General features: G+C 41.5%; 2 protein-coding genes across 2 annotated transcripts in view; one reads left to right on the forward strand and one right to left on the reverse strand.

Moving 5' to 3' along the window:
• LOC140070802 (C-signal-like) overlaps positions 1-8715 on the forward strand; it is a 71748-nt gene extending 63033 nt beyond the window's left edge. The window contains exon 6 of the mRNA XM_072117721.1: positions 8521-8715. Within this exon, the coding sequence (XP_071973822.1) occupies positions 8521-8634 (114 nt within the window). The 3' untranslated portion in view covers positions 8635-8715. The remainder of the gene's footprint in view (positions 1-8520) is intronic.
• Positions 8716-13690: 4975 nt separating this feature from the next.
• TMEM170A (transmembrane protein 170A) overlaps positions 13691-19423 on the reverse strand; it is a 41419-nt gene continuing 35686 nt past the window's right edge. The window contains exon 3 of the mRNA XM_072117722.1: positions 13691-14846. Coding sequence (XP_071973823.1) covers positions 14716-14846 — 131 coding nt within the window. The 3' untranslated portion in view covers positions 13691-14715. The remainder of the gene's footprint in view (positions 14847-19423) is intronic.

Raw genomic sequence — 19423 nt, forward strand, 5'->3', positions numbered from 1 at the left:
TGAAAACTTTTTGGGACTGCCACATACAGGCACTCAATCTATTAAATTTTTCTGGAGGGCCACCTACCTGCTCCTCTGGTTTGAAAACTTTTTGGGACTGCCACATACAGGCACTCAATCTATTCAATTTTTCTGGAGGGCCACCTACCTGCTCCTCTGGTTTGAAAACTTTTTGGGACTGCCACATACAGGCACTCAATCTATTCTATTTTTCTGGAGGGCCACCTACCTGCTCCTCTGGTTTGAAAAATTTTTGGGACTGCCACATACAGGCACTATCCAAATTAAATTGTCTCCATAGCAGCCTCCACACGTTGTCTCCATTGCTACCTCCAAAAGTCGTCCATATAGCTGCCTCCATACATCGTCCCTTTATCAAACGAGGTGTGTCAGGCAGAAATTTGGGTTGTTTTCATGGATTCCACATCAAAGTTGTTAACTTTGTCGCCACCCAGCTGTGTTATCCACAAAATATACTAATAAACTTTTATCATTTACCAATATTATTTCAGCGCTTCTTGCGCATCTGTTTACATTCCCCTCACCCGCCATATCCTAAACTTATAAGAACGCTACTACACTTGATCTTATACAAAAGGTTCTTAGAAGTGCTGTTTGGGGAGTAGCCTAGAGACAGGGGCTTGGATTGGCGAAAGCTCGCCTGGCAGCGGAGCGCCAACTCCATGCCAAGATCCAACTAACATAGTTTTAACTGCAGCACCTTTAATCTACTACTAGTTCACTGCCTCCATACATGGTCCCCTTATCAAACGAGCTGTGTCAGGCAGAATTTTGGGTTGTTTTCATGGCTTCCATGTTAACTTTGTCGCCACCCTGCTGTGTAATCCACAAAATATACTGGCAAACTTTTATCATGTACCGATATTATTTGAGCGCTTCTTGCTCACCTCCTTTGGTTCCTCTCTGCCACCCATTGGTTTGAAGCCTGAGTCCATTTAGGGTATGTCGCCATGCCACTCTCTAGCCTGCCGCTGCTGCCGCTGCCTCTGCATGCCGTCCCCTATAGTGTCAGGGTCAATTATTGCATGTTTTAGATGCTATCTAGCTTCATTCTGTCACTCTGTCATGGCCATGCTGTTGCCCATAATTTTGGCATAATGGTGCGATTAAGCAGCCTCAGAGGCATCCATGCATGCTGCCCCTGCTGTTTCCTGTCCATTTCCGTGGTGTTTCCATCCTTTTCTGAGGTTCCCAGGTGTTTGGCCAAGCTTCCCTGTGCAGAGCCTTGGTCCCCTTGAAAAATGCTCGAGTCTCCCATTGACTTCAATGGGGTTCGTTATTCGAGACGAGCACTCGAGCATCGGGAAAAGTTCGTCTCGAATAACGAGTACCCGAGCATTTTAGTGCTCGCTCATCTCTAGTAACAATGTTATGCCACTTGGAAGACTGCGATGCAAAAATGATAGATTTTTCCCCACATTAGGGTTTTATTTGGCAAATTTAGTAAAACATAAGAAAAAATATTCATGTCTGGTATCCCCGTAATCGTATCGACCCATAGAATAAAGATAACATGATTATTAGGCTATACGGTGAACACAAAAAAAAAAAGTAAAAAAATCCAGTACAGAATTGATGCTTTTCTACTCATGACCTCAAAAAAAGTTCCGAAATTTTCAACAATAGGTGATACCAACCCCAAAATGGTAACACTGGAAAAAGCATCTCATTGCGCAAAAAAAATGCCGTCACATGGCCCAAATAACGGAAAACCAGAAATTTTATAGCCTTCAAAAGGGGGCAACGAGAAAACTAAAATCCTGGCAGCTGCAGGGTGCTCCTTCCTTTCTGCGCCTCGCTGTGCCCCCATAACACAAGTAACAGCCACGTGTGGGGGGGTCGCTGCACTCAGGAGAAATTGTAGAACAAATTTTATGGTGAGTTTTCTCTTTTTATCTTTTGGAAATGTGTAAATTTCAGGGCTAAATGAACGTATAACCGTCAAAATTTGACCATTCTAAATTTCACCGCCATTTTGATTCAATTACTATGAAGATCTCAAGGGGTTAACAATCTTTGTAAATGCTGTTTCTGAGGGGTGCAGATTTGAAAATGGGTTGGTTATATAGGGGGTTTTTGTTGCTAAATATGTAAAATTTGATTTCAAACAGTATTTATCCCCAAAATAGTCAATTCTGAAAATATAGAAAATCACTATTCGATTTGTAGGCCGCGTGACGTCAAAATAAATTATCCAAACATTTCAAAAATTATGAAAATGTAAAGTAGACAAATGGGAAATGTTATTCTGCAAGTTATTTAGGTGGTAAATCGATCTGCCTGAAAACGCTGTGATTTTGAATTTCGAAAATGGCAAATTTTTCTAAAAATTCATCATTTTTTTCTTTTTTTTGTAAATAAACGCAAAACTTATCAGCCAAAATTTACCACTAAAATGAAGTACAACATGTGGGGGAAAAAACGATCTCAGAATCGCTTTGATAAGTAACATTGTTCAAAAGTTATAACCATATAAAGAGACGCAGGTCAGAATCTAAAAAATGGGACTGAGCCTTAAGCTGTAAAATGGCTGCGTCCTTAAGGGGTTAAAAATGTCACCCTGTCCCTGTCTGTCCCTTCTGAACCCAAACGCACTTTTCAGTGCGCTGTGTTTGCGTTGTTCTGCACTGGACGCACTTTTCAGTGCGCCGTGTGAATAGCGCTGCACAGTATCTTTAGCGGTAGTTAGTTTGTCTAGGTGCTAGGTGCATTTGTAGCGCCTTTTTGCGTGGTGCACGTTACCTTTTTTTTGTGTGCTATCTGTGCAGCTTGTCCATGTAGTTTAGTGCACATTATTTTTTGTGTGTGCCATCTGTGCAGCTTGTCCGTGTAGTTTGGTGCGCATTATTTTTTGCGTGGGCCATCTGTGCGGCTTGTCCGTGTAGTTTAGTGCACATTATTTTTTGTGTGCCATCTATGCAGCTTGTCCGTGTAGTTTGGTGTGCATTATCTTTTTTTTCTGTGTGCTATCTGTGCGGCTTGTCCGTGTAGTTTGGTGCGCATTATTTTTTGTGTGTGCCATCTGTGCAGCTTGTCCGTGTAGTTTGGTGCGCATTATTTTTTTTTGTGTGCTATCTGTGCGGCTTGTCCGTGTAGTTTAGTGCACATTATCTAATTTTTCTAGTGTACGTTCTCTATTTTTTTTTGTATGCAATGTCTCAGAAGACGTACACTGTGTTGGAGGCATATAACATGCTTGCCTCTGACACCGAGTCAGCTAGTGGGGATGATGGTCCCTTTTACCTATCATCATCCTCCTGCTCATCTTCCAGTGACCTGGAAGGATCCCCAAGAAGGCGCCGTAGGGTTCCAGGGACTTCTGCAATTGAAGTGCCTGGGACTTCTGCGATTGAAGTGCCTGGGGTTTCCACTGAACCCACATGGGTAGCCCCAGATAATTATACCCCTCAGGTCCCTGAATTTTTGGGCCATCCTGGAATTAATTTTGACACGGCAGGGCTCAGAGCTGTGGACTTTTTTAAGTTTTTTTTTTTTATGAGGAGCTGCTGAATGTTATTATATTTCAGACAAATCTGTACGCTGCACAGCATATTGCCCAAAACCACACTTCCTTTTATGCACAACCCTACAGGTGGACCCCTGTCACTGCAGAGATGCACAAGTATTGGGGTATAATACTTCTTATGGGGATAGTAAAGAAGCCTTCAATCAGGGGCTACTGGAGCACAGACATATTGTACCAGACCCCGATGTTCCGCATGGCAATGAGCAGGATGAGCTTTGAAGCCATCCATAAGTTTTTGCACTACACTGACAACACACAGTGCCCACCCAGAGGTGACCCCAGTTATGATCGTTTATTTAAGGTTAGGCCCATATTAGATCATTTTAGTGCCAAGTTTGCCCAGGCATATACCCCCGCCAAACATGTGAGCATAGACGAGTCCCTGGTACAATTCAAAGGGAGACTTCACTTCCGCCAGTACCTGCCCAATAAGAGGGCAAGGTATGGTGTGAAGATGTATGAGCTGTGCGAAAGTTCATCAGGGTACACATACAAGTTCAGGGTATATGAAGGGAAGGACTCCACTATAGTGCCCCCAGAATGCCCCCCTTCCTGGGTGTTACAGGGAAGATAGTGTGGGATTTGGTGCACCCACTGCTGGACCAGGGCTACCACCTCTACCTGGACAATTTCTACACCAGCACCACCCTGTTCAAGTGCCTCACTTCCAGTAATACTGCAGCATGCGGCACTGTACACAGAAATCAGAGAGGTCTCCCTAAGTCGCTGCTTGGGCAAAAACTTAAAAGGCACGAAAGCAGGGCACTATGCAGCGACTCTGTATTGTGTGTTAAGTACAAGGACAAGAGAGAGGTCCTTGTATTAACCACAATACATGAGCACACCACCACCCGTCCCAGTACGAGGTACCAGTACAGAAACCCCCAAGCCGGACTGTATTTTAGATTATAACAAAATACATGGGAGGGGTGGACTTGTCTGACCAGGTGCTTCAGCCGTACAATGCCATGCGGGTGTCGAGGGTGTGGTACAAGAAGCTGGCCGTGCACTTCATGCAGATGGCATTGTATAATGCTTACGTGCTGCATCGATATGCCGGCTAGAGGGGAACTTTCCTGGAATTTCAAGAGGCGGTAATAAAGTACTTTCTTTTTGGAAACCAGGAAGGGGGGAGTGCTAGTACATCTGGAAGTGAGGCCCCATCACGTATTGTACCAGGGCAGCACTTTCCAGGAGTAGTTCCCCAAACAGCCAGCAAGGGAAGGTCACAAAAGAGGTGCAGGGTGTGCTCCAAAAATGGCATTCGGAAGGACACCATTCATCACTGTGAGACATGCCCAGAAAAACCAGGGTTATGTATGAAAGATTGCTTCCGAATTTATCATACATCCCTGGATTTTTTGGGGTACCCTGTTGTTACCCTGACGCACAGCTTATACATCGTGCCGCATCTTCCCTTCTAAGCCCTGCCATGTGCCCAGCCTGTAGATTACTGCCCCGTATGCTTTACCCTGGAAAACATGCATCATGATTTTTAGGGTGTTTGTCTCCCATGGCAGCAGCTGGGCACAAAATGACATAATGGATATTTTTTACTATGCACTATCCATTATGCACTTTTTCAGGGGTCCACCTGTGGGGTTAAAATGCTAACTATACCCCTAGATTAATTCATGGAGGGGTGTAGTTTCCAAAATAGTGTCAGTTCTTAGGGGTTTTTACTGGCCCCTATTGGCATCTACAAATCTTTCATGATGCCAAAAAGAAAAAAAAAAGTACAATGTCTGTGCTCCAACAAGTTATTCCCTTTTGAGCCCTGCCGTGTCTCCATCCTACAGATTATTGCCTCCTATGGGGTATTGCCCTAACCGGGGTAACCTGCAGAATGATTTTTGATGTGTTTCTCCCCAGTGGCATGAGTTGGGCAAAATACTTTTGTCACTTCAATGGCATATTTGATAAATTGCAATACAATTGTTTCTCTGCACTACTCACTTTGTATTACATTTGAGCCAGCACCTTAGGGGATAAAATGCTCATACAAGCCTACATACATTCTTTGAGGGGTGCCCTTTCCAAAATGGGGTCACTACTTGGGGGTTTCTATTGTACTGGTACCTCGGGGGAACCCCCCATTACCAATCTAGTGAAAACGGAGCTTGAAAACCTAAATTGTGCTTCTTTATTCCTGACGTGTGCCCAGCCTGTAAATTATTGGCACATGTGTGGTATTGCCGTACTCGGGACAACCCACAGAATGATTTTTGGGGTGTTTGTCTAAAGTGGCATGGGTTGGGCACAGTATATGAGGCACTAACATGACATTTTTGAGATAAAAACGCAATTTTTACTTTGCACCATTTACTTTGCATTCAATTTTGACCAGCGTGTTGTGGGTTAAAATGCTCACCACAACCACCGATAAATTCTTTGAGGGGTCTAGTTTCCGAAATGGTATCATTTATTGGGGGTTTCTATTACAGTGGCACCTCACGGGCCCTGCCAACATGACATGGCACTCCATATCCAAACGTGTGAAAACGGAGCTGGAAAATCAAAATTTCACTCCTTCCGTTCTCAGCCCTACTGTGTGCCCAGTCTGTAAATTATTGGCACATGTGTGGTATTGCCGTACTCCGGACAACCCGCAGAATGATTTTTGGGGTGTTTTTCTAAAGTGGCATGGGTTGGGAACAGTACATGAGGCACTAAAATGACATTTTTGAGATAAAAACACAATTTTTACTCTGCACCATTTACTTTGCATTCAATTTTGACCAGCGTGTTGGGGGTTAAAATGCTCACAACCACAGATAAATTCTTTGAGGGGTCTAGTTTCCGTAATGGTGATGGGGGTTTTCTATTGTACTTTTACTTCAGGGGCTCTTCAATTACACTGTGGCACCACAAAATATTTGCAGCCAAATTGGCTTTCCAAATTCCCAGTATCGCTAACTCTGTTCTGAACATCACTGTGCGGGGAAACAGCAGCTGACATCCACATGTCTGGTATTGCCGTACTCGGAAGAAGCAGGGCAAAAAATTAGGGATATGTATTTACCTCAAATTCTTTCTGAATGTATCCATTTTAGGGCTAAATTAGAAAGATTGAAATCAAAAATTGAAATTTCAAAATTTCCAATCCATTTTCGTATGCTTCCGGAAAAATAATTAAAGGGTAAACAGACTTCTTAAATGCTGATTTGAATAGGTTGAGATGTTAGGTTCATAAAATGGTGTTACTGGTGGGGGTATATGGTACATAAGCCTTTATAGGGCATTTCCAAACTGAATTGATCACCAAAAAGTTCACATTTTTCAAATTTCAAGAAAATCTGAGAAGTTGCTACTAAAACTTCAAACCTTCTCACATCCATAAAAAAATGGAAACGTAAAACAAATAATGGATATAAAAAGAAGACCAATGGCAAAAGGTTTCTATAAAAAAAAATTGTGGTATCACTTTTTGTCTAAAAAGTATAACATTTGAAACTTTGAATATAGTCATTTTTTTCAAATTTTTCCTGAATTTGTGAATTTTTACCCCCCAAAAAAGGAACGGATCACCGAAATGACACTACTAACATAAACTACAATGTCTCACGAGAAAACAATCTCAAAATCACAGAGATATCTTAAAGCGTTGAAAAGTTATTACCACAGGAAGAGACACTGGTCAAATTTTTTAAAAAAAGTACCGAGCCTTAACGTACAAACAGGCTGCGTCCTTAAGGGGTTAAAGGGAAAGGGAATACAGACAATAGGTGGCATAGTACAGGGAAGTGGGGTGATGGGTGTAGTTGTGCACAATATAGGACAGATCTCAAGACACACTGCTCTCCAACACTACCAAACTCAGAATGGCGGCGTTGGAGAGCCTTGGATCTGCCCTCCCACAGTCTGTACAGATGGGCCAATCACAGCGATCAACATCACAGCACCAATTAGATCGGTCCTGTGATGTCAGAGGGGGGATGTCGCCGCTGTCCCACAGTGTCGGATCGCTGTAATTGGCCCATCTGTACAGATTTTGTTAAATGGATCAATGATGACAGCATATACTATGACTGGGAGTAACTGCCAAGCCTTAAAGCACTGAGGCCAACGGCACACGTGGAGTTTTGAACCCGTTTTTCCCAATTATCATAATTGGGGAAAAACTGTCAAAAACGCATGCGGTTTTTAATGGACTGCTTAAAAACGGCCCAAAAACAGGTTCAAAAAGCTATGTGTGCCGCCGGCCTGAGGGCGCGGTCACACGTGTTTTGGTTGCGTTTTAATTCCATTTTGAAACTCATTACAACAGCTGAGGAGAGGTGATTTGCCTTTACAAACCGCAATGCGTCAACAATGCGTTTTTGTAAATGCAAATGTTAACAGTAATGTAATTAGGCAAATCACCTCTCCTCAGCAAACAGTAACATTAACCTTGGCCATTTCATCTGACCTGCCTGATAGAAAAAATTCTTTATCCACACCATCTCCCCATTTGAATTAAACAGAGGAAAATGGTATAATAACATTCACGTTTTATATGACAAAAAGAAATACAAACTTCAGACATAAGACAAGCACAAAACAGACACAAAAAGGAGAGAATCGGGAGGGGGGTAGGATTTGGGGTATACCCAACTGAGTTCTTCCCTTAAAGAAGACAGGAGTTATTGCCCTGTGACACTGTTGCCCAATTTACATCCCAGGGATCTCGAACTTTAGCAAAGAGGTTCAACTGGTTATTCATGGAAGTTGTCATTGTCTCCATGCTACGGACCTCTCCTATGTAAGCCAATAAATGCGCAATTATCTGGTGTATTTGGGAAGAGTCGATGTAGCACAACCGGGGTAAGGTACCAGTGGAGCAACAATTTATATTGGCTTTGCCTGTCTTGTTGGGTCATTCTGCCTTTAAATTTTAGTTATGGATTTGCTGTAGCTGAGAGAGTATCCAACTTTATGGGTAGAATGTTAAATTAAACAATAAATAAATGTATTTTCATTGGTCTTATTTTTAGGCACCTTTAACAAAAGAACAAAGTGTCAGCAAAATGATTAAAATTATCACAACCCTCAATGAAGGACAAAGTGGAACTTTTGTGGATTGGGAAGGAAACATTATCCCTTGGTGATTTGTGAAGACAAGACCTAACACAGCTTGCTATGTACTCTGTCCCAGTTTACTGAGCAATAAAGATGAATTTTTCTTTCAACTTTCAAGTTTTCTTTACAGTTACTAATCTTCAGGTTCAACAAAACAATTTAGTAAAAAAAACACACACACACATATTAATCAAATATTTTTATTTTATAAACACGCCAATATTAGAAAGATTAGTAGAAAAATAAAATGTAAAATTTTTGAATCAATCCCTCTAATTTACAGGGATAAATTGGTCAAAGTATGACAAAAAGGTGCATGAAGAGACAATATAGATGCTGGAGTCATTCTGTACACTTACAAGAGTCATTTACACAGTTTAACCAATTAAAACCAAGACTAAATTCTTTATATGTGACCTTAAACTATGCACATTTTACACAACAGAACAATAGATGATTCATCTCTGTACCCTCACATAGGTTATATGCAAATTACAACTTACTGCAATGCCATGTGCAAGCTTTCTGTGGATTTTAAACCATGTGAAATTTATAAACTGCAAGCAACAGGCTGTTTGCTGTTGCTTGTGGCCCATAGGACATGGTTGGGCAAGCAACCCACCAATGACCAGTCATGCTGCAAATCTGGGGAGGAATATAACCTGCTCTAAACTTTGCTGCAAGGCCGCTCTGCACATTCACAGTGTGGTGAGACATGATGCATGCACTGTGCCTAACCACACCATTAATATGAACAATGGAAGTCAATGTGTGCCACGTGCTATCAGCAGTTTGCGCAGATAGGTCAAAGCATTTTCCACATTTACAGTCATGTGGAAGAGGCCTAAAACTGGGTATAGCCTATGGACATGGAAAGTATTTTGGCCAGATCCCACAGACTGCGAGTCCTTGTATCATACAGAAATATAATGCAAGGACTTCCTTCTGCCAATCAAACTGCACTGCCGACAGTTCAGTTTGGTCGGCAGACAGAAGGCCTCATATTTATGTACACTACAAGGATTCCCACCCTGTCCAAGATGTGCAGGTTTTAGGAATCAGACATACATATGGGCCTGTATCCACAGGCTTCACACACTTGTGTGCCCCCAGCCTAAATAATCTCAGAGCAGGCTAGCACTCAGGAAAGATTTTAAAACACTCATCCACATGTCATAAATAAAATCTGCAAGGCATCACTTACAGATTTTCACCCACGGCAATGATACAAATCCACACACAAGGTTATCCATTCTCATCTCCCCTATTATTATGTAGCATAGGCGGATTTCAAATTTATCATTATAGTAGGACACAAATGCATATGTAGAGGGAATACAACTATGCATCTATGGTTGGGATTGTTTTACATTAGAAATTGCATATTTAATAATTTTGAAGTTATATAAAAAGTTAATATCGTTACATGCATTTACAAATAAAGATCTCTCAAATCAACATGCATTCTATAAAAGGCCACCTCATCTTTAAAGGGAGCCTGTCACCAAAAACCCAGTTTTAGACTGCCCCCACCGGCAATAAACACCACATCCCCATACTTTTTGGGGCATTTTTAGATCAAACGGTAACTTATATTAAAGGGGTTGTCCGGAGGTTCAAAAACAGCTGATTTCTTCCAAAAATAGCTGCACATCTCATTTGCAATACCAGCAGATACCATGGTCAGGTTAAGGTGCTGTTTTTGGAAAAAAGCAGCCATATTTTTCAACCTCAGGTATACTTTAAAGGGGTTGCCCTGACTCCCTTCCAGCTCGTGTCCTGGGTCCGCAAGGTGTGTTCAGCAAGGTCCAGAGTCTCTCCGCCTTCAATCGCCACTTTCAAACAAGAAAACTCTCCCTCATCCCAGATGTGTGTGAGATTCGCTTGCTGTATTCCGTGAAAGGAGGAAGAAGAGCGAGGAGTGACTGAGAGGAGGTAGTGTTTTTGTTTTAAAGTGCCGAATTATGAGCGATTCCTGAGGGGGCTCTACTGAACAAACCGGGCAGCAGGACATAAGTTATCATTTGATCTAAAAATGCCAACATTTTTATAAAAACTATTTGGGGATATGCTGTTTATTGACTGTGTGGAGACTTGGGGGAGCCTAAAAAATGGTGTCTGGTGACAGATTCCCTTTCAGGTACAAATGATTTTATAACAAATGAAACGACTTGAAACATTCACTTAGGTCATGCAGCAACCTTGACTGTGACACTTGTCACTTGATCACCCTAAATTGTAGCATGATAGAAGAAATTTTGTGGTTGTGTTGCAACTCAGCCTTCTACAACTACGAAGATAGAGTTAAATAGAAAGAAACTCCATTCACTTTGATTGCGCTACATCGTAACATAGTGAAAGTGCAATGTATACTTGGACAACAAGTGTCAGACATTGCGCTTTAACCCTAGCCTTATACATACACACGCTATATTGTAGGCTAAATGTAAACACTGTCAAACATCTTAAGTTCTTCCAGGATGTAGGAGGTATCAAGGTTCATTAACATGGCAGGCTTCAACCACAAAGTCACATACAAATTCAATGCCAATGACATTCATGTCATGTAAGTGTACCTTTGTCTAATGTTATTATTAAATCCCTTCAGTGGACATTTCATCACCTCAGCTAGCTCCCATTTTCGGTCTCCTGTTACAGTGGTCTTTCCTGATGCAGTTAAATTTTTTTCTTCTTGCCTATCTTTACACAAATGTGCTTGGTTCATCGTAAAAGGACATGTGCGCTGGTCAAGTCCCAAGGACTAAGCACTGTGCAGTGCATGGAAGTCCTTGCATCATTCAGAAATAAACAGCGCTGACACTGTAACAACTATGATGCAACGACTTCTGTCCAGTGAACTGTACTTGGCTTCCGGAATTTGACCAGCACCAGTTTTCACAGACTGAGGCCTCATTCACAAGTGACAATTCAATTGTGTTTTAGGTTCCATTCCGATCACACATGGAGTTAACATTGTGCTTCCTGCACGTTTACTAAATGGTCGCACCTTGCGTTTTGGTTGCTTTTTCATTGCGTTTTGAAACGCATTACAACAATTAAGGAGAGACAATTTGCATTATTACATTACTGTTTAAAAAACGCAGTGTAAATGCAATGTTAACACATGCATTAATGAAGTGTTAACAACATGCAAATGTAAATTGCATTAGTGTTTACAAAACACAATGTAAACAGTAATGTAATTGAGCAAATCACCTCTCCTCAGCTGTTGTAATGCGTTTCAAAGCACAACCAAAATGCACCGGGTTACCGCAAGGCACAACGCGCCGCAAAGCATTGTGTGAATGCGCCCTCAGGGTGGTGGCACACGTGCCGTTTTGTCTGCGTTTGCAAATGCAAACAAAGCTGCACCCACCGGGGCGGTCCGCGGCCCGATCGCATTTGCGTTTCTATGGTAATGCCTGCAATCGGGAACGAGCAGCTGGTGTTTTGCGTTAATTAAATGCAACACACAGGCGGCTCGTTCCCGATGGCAGGCGTTACCATAGAAACGCCGATGTGATCAGGCCGTGGCCCGCCCCGGTGGGTGCGGCCTTGTTTGCGTTTGCAAACGCAGACAAAACGGCACATGTGGAGTTTTTAGGCCATTTTTGGACCGTTTTTAGTTGTGCGTTTTCAGATCGTAAAAAATGCATGCGTTTTTGACTGGTTTTACCAATTATCTTAGTTAAAAACACATGCGTTTTCAAAAAAAGGATGTGGTTTTTACTATCCGAAAATAACCCGATCACATGCGTCATGCGTTCCTCTGGAAACGCATATGCGATCGCCCCGAGCCACGCCCCCTGTGCGCAAGCGTCGCGGTAGGAACGCGCCCTCAGGGGAAACCTGTTCAATAAATGTGATTCACTTGTTTAGTTAATGTCTTTCACCTGTGAAATTTAGAAACGGCACCCAAAATCATTGCAGTTGAGATGCAGTTTGCAAAGTATGAACCCAGCCTCAGGGCGCGTTCACACATTGCGTTTTGGTTGCGTTTTCATTGCGTTTGAAACGCATATACAACAGCTGATGTGAGGTAATTTGCCTTATTACATTACCGTTTACGTTTGTAAACGCAATGTTAACACATGCGTTTTGTTAACGCGTGTGTTAACATTGCGTTTACAAACGTACAAACGCTTTTTGTAAACGGAGACATTAACAGTGATGCAATTAGGCAAATCACCTCTCCTCAGCTGTTGTATATGCGTTTCAAACGCAATTAAAACGCAGGTCAAAACGCAATGTGTGAACGCGCCCTCAAAGTTTGAGTTGGTGGAAGTGGTGAAAAACGTTCTTTAATAAAATATAATATATAATTTTCATTTGCCTGAAAGACAGGAAATTATGTTTTGTCAGATACATTTTTCTCAAATATTTGGAACTGCATAATATTTAGAAACCAATTAGTAATGACAACTTTAAAATTCAAAACATACCATTACACACAGAGATTCTTTTCAAAATATAATTTTATGTCTTTGCAGATCCAAAAAATTAAGAATATGCATCAGCAGCAATAGGGTTAAAAATAAAAATCTGAGTAAAATGTTCAAATAGTTCTAAATGACTACCCGCGGAAGAAAAAGTGTTAGAAAGAGTTAAAAGGTACAATATTAGAAAAACCGCCCTGAGATTAAAAGCGAGGCAGAGATAATTTAAAGTCTGCTACATGGCAACCTGCTGTTCCTGCCACACGGCGGAAGAAACTGTCTATTGTCAAGGGCCAGTCAGGTGATGTTCACGCATTGCGATTGTATTAACACTGCATTTGCGTAAACACAATGTTAATGAAATGTAACCTCAAGTTATCGATATGTAAATGCAATGTGTGAACACAGCCTTAATATGCAGCTCTTATTAGTGGACTATCACACAAGAACTTTTTTTCACAGCACGCACATACATTATCGCGTGCGTAAAGACTGTACAGCAGAAGACAGCACCCCATGAATTCAGTTATTCTCTGCTAAATAAGCTGCTTTTGTAAATGTGCATTCACACAATGCGTTGCGTTTTTGACGCATTCCACTGGCTTCAGCCTTGATTACATGCTAAGGTTACATTGCATTTCCACTGCATCTGCAATGTATCCTTAGCATGTGATCAAGGCTGAAGCCAGTGGAATGCGTCAAAAACGCAACGTATCATGTGAATGCGCCCTAAGGGTGATGGCACACGTGGAGTTTTGAACGCGTTTTGGACCCTTTTTAAGCAGTCCATCAAAATGCTTTTTTGACCTGTTTGAATTAAGATAATTTGCCAAACCTGTCAAAAACGAATGAGTTTTCAAAAAACGCATGCGTTTTTTAACGGACTGCTTAAAAATGGCCCAAAAACGTGTTCAAACACCACGTGTGCCATCACCCTAATAGTCCAGAAACAGAACCAATTGTATGAATGGCTGGAACAATTACTAGGTCTATGAATTCAAATTTTCATTATCTGATACAATTCATTGATAAGCTCGCTGGCATTGCATCATTGCATTAGGCCGGCGGCACACGTGGTGTTTTGAACCAGTTTTTGGGCTGTTTTTAAGCAGTCCGTTAAAAAGGCATCAGTTTTTGAAAATCGCATCCGTTTTTTGGTAGATTGGTAAAACTGCTCAAAAACGCATGCGGTTTTTTAACGGACTGCTTAAAAGCGGCCATAAAACGGATTCAAAACGGCCCGTGTGCCACCAGCCTTACATTGCTGTGACCCAATTTCTACAAGTACTTATGTGTAAAGGCAATGTGACTATCTTAACCACCATTGTAGTAATGACATGGCTGCAAGGCTCCCATATGTATTCTTCAACCAAGATGTGCATCCTCTGAGGACCATCAGGCTGTATTCACATGTGGCATTTTGAAACGCAATGCAACAGCTGATTAGAGGCGAGTTGCTCAATTACATGGCTTTTAACATTTGCATTTACAATACACAATGTTAACATGTTTGTTTCCATTGTTTAAACATTAAGGTAACATTAGCAACTTGCAGATATAATGTTAACACAATGTAAATGCATTGTTAACAGCTCTCCACAGCTGTTGTATAGCATTTCAAAATGCAATGTAAATGCCACATGTGAACATAGCCTCAGGTTGATGTGGTGTGGGTTATAAAGTCGCTAAAATCCTTAAAAATGATACGATAAGCACACAGAAAGTCTGTCCCACACCAAGAACAAGAGCTTCAAATGGAATCATTTCCTTGGCAGCAGCTTTGTAAACACCAGCAATGGCAGCACCTAGGAGACGAAAGAAAAAAAATATATGAAAAGGTATTGAAGATCTGAAAGCAACACGGCCACAGAAACAAAAGCTAGTTGTAAAGATAGCACTGTGCTCATCACATGGAAATATTGCTTCTGCACGCAGCCAGAATACATGAATGAGGGCACGGTCACACGTTGCATTTTGGCCTGCATTTTCATTGCGCTTTAAACGCATTACAAAAGCTGAGACGATGAGTTTTGTAAACGGAAACGTTAACAGTCACCTCTCCCCAGCTGTTGTAATGTGTTTCCAACGCAATGAAAACGCAACATGTGAACACGCCCTAAGGCCAGTGGCACACGTGGCATTTTGAACCTGTTTTTTTTGGGCTGTTTTAAAGTAGTCCGTAAAAAAAATGCATGCGTTTTTGACCGGTTTTACCAATTATCTTAATTAAAACGCATGCGTTTTTTAATGGACTGCTTAAAAAGGGCCCAAAAACGGGTTCAAAATGCCACATGTGCCAGGCAATGTGGTATGTTGCGTTTTGATGCGTTTTTGTTATGTTTGTAACTATGACCATAATATATTATATATATATATATACACACACACGTAGTCATGCAGCGATATTACATACATTTCGATTAAGACAATCTTTGTTATATGCTATATCCAGCAGAGTTAAGGTGCCCCTAGCTTGTGAATTTGTATGTATTATTATCCAAGTGACACATCAAGGAAATGGGTTTTATATTATTATATGTGAGAGTGGTTCCTTCACCCCTTAGGCAGGATGGTTTCCCTGGGAAGGGTTAACCAAGCCTTCCATTCCTTGTCATATCCTTATGCAGTCCAGTGTTATAGCCAGAAGGCAGGACCCAGCTCCCGAAAGATGATCGCGCAGTCCCGGCGCTGCGATAGGAGCAGCGGACCCCCTGGTAAGCGCCACGGGGGAGGGGGGATTATTGTTAAATGCCCCTTGCACGTAACCGCTGCGTGTTAGGGGTTAACAGCTGCGATCGGAGAAATTAAGGGGTTTAGGGCTTAAGTAGTACTGTATGGAGAGCAACAAGCGAGAAAGATAAGGTGGTTAAGGTGCCAAAACGTGTGGGTAGCGATGATGCATTACAGGATTATAGAGGGAGAAATAAATTCTGTAAAAATCACGTAAAGACAGCAAAAATAGCGCCTGAGAGAAATATTGCCAAGGAGAGTACCGCATAACTTGAGTATAAGTCAAGGTACCTAATTTTAATACAAAAAACTGGGAAAACTTATTGACTCGAGTATAAGCCGAGGGTGGGAAATGCATTGGTCACAGCCCACCCAGTATATAGCCTGGCAGCCCCTGTAGAGTGTAGCCTGCCAGCCCCCTGTAGTGTATAGCCTGCCAGCCCTCTGTAGTATATAGCCAGCCTGACCCCTGTAGTTAAAAAACAAAAACAAAAACTGCATCTAACCTTTCCGACGCCTCCTGTAGGCCATCTTCGGTTGACTCTTCGCGCTCAGCCGGCACACACAATGACGTCAGCCGCTTGCCGACGTCTTGTTTTGTGAGATGCCGGCATCGCGAGGGGACCCAAAGAGGCGTGGAAGAACCCAAAGAGGCACCAGAGCATCGGAAGCAGGGAGAGGACCTACAAGGGGCAGTCTTAATTATTTTAATAGACTCGAATATAAGCAGAGTTAGGGTTTTTCAGCACAAATTTTGTGCTAAAAAAACTCAGCTTATACTCTAGTATATACGGTAAACAAATGATGAGAAACTTAAAATAGAGAGTGTGATCTCTCTGAGGAATAACCTGGGGATCATGGTGAAAGGAGATGAGGAAAGGGCCATTTTACTGTAAGTTTAACCCAGGAAGAGGTACGGAACTGCCTCACAACCACTAAGATAGACAAATCACCAGAGCCAAATGGCATACACCCATGGGTCCTGCATTAACTATAAACCGTAATGAACAGACTGTTATTTTTAATATTTGAAGATTCCCGATGGACTGGTTCTGTTACACTGGAACTGTTGCATAGCAAATGTGGTATCAATATACAAAAACTAATCAAAAAACTACAGACCTGAGAGTCTAACTTCTGTTGTGGGAAATATATTTGAGGGTTTCCTCAAATATATCCTGGAGTATTTTACTGTACATAACCTTATAACCAAGCATCAGCATAGGTTTATGCGGGACCGGTCCTGTCAGACTAATCTGATTGGCTTTTATGAGGTGGTAAGTTCCAGACTAGACCTGGGGGAGGCTGTGAATGTTGTAAATATGGATATTTTTCAAAGCATTTGACACAGTGCTGCATAAAAAGGTTGGTACATAAAATGAGAATAGGGGAATGCTGGGAATAGGGGAAAATCTGTGTATTTGGGAAAGTAACTGGCTTAGTGATTAATGAGACATTCTCAGATTGGGTTGACATTACCAGTGGAGTGCCACAGGTGTCATTATTGGGGCCTATTCTTTTTAATATTTTTATTAATGAGCTTGTAGTGGGTTTACACAGTCAAGTTTCAATATTTGTAGATGATACTTAGCTGTATTAACCCCTTACCGACGCACGCCGCAATAGTACAGCGCGTCGGGTCCCGGTGCATGGAGAGGGACCCATAGCCGGTAACAACCGCGATTGGTGCATGACGTCATCGGGGAGCAGCAATCCGTCGCCATGACAGCCGTGGGTCTTCCGAAGACCTGAGGCTGTCTCGTTTTAACCCTTTCATTGCAATGTGCTATCAGCACATTATAATGAATGAGGAGGAAAATCCCCATATACTGCCATACTGTAGTATGGAAGTATATCATAGGATCGATCAGACAACCTAGGGTTAAAGTACCTTAGGGAGTCTGAAAAATACTGATAATAACTGATAATACTGATAGAACTGAAATATAAATAAACAGTAAAAATCATAAACACATTAGGTATCGCCGTGTCCGAAAAGGCCCGATCTATCAAAATATCTAACAGAAAAAAGCGCCCAAAGTCGAAAATGGCACTTTTTTGCGTTTTTAAAAAATCTAAAAAATTCTATAAAAAGTGATCAAAAGGTCGTATAGTTTTAAAAATGGCAACATTTGAAACGTCATCAAAAGTCGCAATAAATGACACCAGTCGAAGCTCCGTCCACTGAAGCATGAAAAAGTTATTAGTGCTCAAAAAAAAAATTTTGTACAGGAGGTTTTAATTTTTGTAAATGTATGAAAACATTATAAAACCTATACAAAGTTGTTATCCCCTTGATCGCACCGACCCAAAGCATAAAGTAGACATGTCATTTGGGGCGCACAGCGAAAGCCGTAAAATCCGAGCCCACTAGAAAACGGCGCAAATGTGTTTTTTCACCATTTTCACTGTATTTGGAATTTTTTTCCTCCTTCTCAGTACACGACATGGAAAATTAAATACCATCACTATGAAGTGCAATTTGTTACGCAGAAAACAAGCCACAGAGCTCTTTACATGGAAAAAAAAAAGTTATAGATTTTTGAAGGTGGGGAGTGAAAAATGGAAGTGAAAAACTAAATAGGGCCAGGTCGTTAAGGGGTTAAGTAATTAATACTGAGGCCGATAGTGTAGCATTACAGAGGGATTTATGGAAGCTTGAGGAATGGGCAGAGAAATGGTTGATGAGGTTTAATGTAGATAAATGTAAGGTTATGAACTTGGGCCATGGAAACAATATAATTATGTAAGTATAATTATGTTATAAACAGTCAATTACTTGGTAAAAGTAAAACTGAAAAGTGACCAGTGCCAGGCAGCTGCTGCTAAAGCAAATAAAATTATGGGATGTATCAAGAGGAATAGATTCTCATGATAGACATAGTTTTGGCCTTATACAAATCCCTGGTCAGACCACACATGGAATTTGTGTACAGTTTGGGCAGCAGTGTAAAATAAGGACAAAGTAGAACTGGAACAGGTGAAGAAGAGAAAAACCAAAAGATTATTAGGGGAATGACGGGAATAGAATACCATAACGGATTACACAATTTGGGATTATTCAGTTTAGAAAAAAGACGACTGAGGGGAGACCTCATTACAATTACAAATACCTGAACGGACAGTACAAGGATCACTCCAAAGATCTTTTTATACCTAGGCCTGTGACCAGGACAAGGGGGCATCCTCTGCGCCTAGAGGAGAGGAGATTCTACCATCAACATAGACAAAGGTTCTTTACTGTAAGAGCAGTGAGACTATGGAACTCTCTGCCGCAGGAGGTTGTTATGGCAGTATCTATGTACATGTTCAAGAGAGGCCTGGATGCTTTTTTGGAGAGAAAAAATATCACGGATTATGGGGAATAAACATTTACTTAATTCTAAAAGGATGAAATTGCATATTTTTTCCAGCCTTTTATACTATGATGTTTTACATAACAATAAGGAAAAAATCTAACTTTCCCTCAAATATGCTATGCTGACTTTAAATTTGTCCTTGTCAGTATTCTCAGTGATTTTCAACCTGTGTGCCGCGACACACTAGTGTGCCGCGACACATGGTTGAGTGTGCCGCGGGGAAAATTCCCCGAACTATGGTGCCCCTGTGTAATGCTGCCGCCGCGCCCCCGTGTTTCTGCCCCATACTCACC

This window comes from Engystomops pustulosus, chromosome 7 (assembly GCF_040894005.1).
Source record: "Engystomops pustulosus chromosome 7, aEngPut4.maternal, whole genome shotgun sequence".
Taxonomy (NCBI): Eukaryota; Metazoa; Chordata; class Amphibia; order Anura; family Leptodactylidae; genus Engystomops; species Engystomops pustulosus.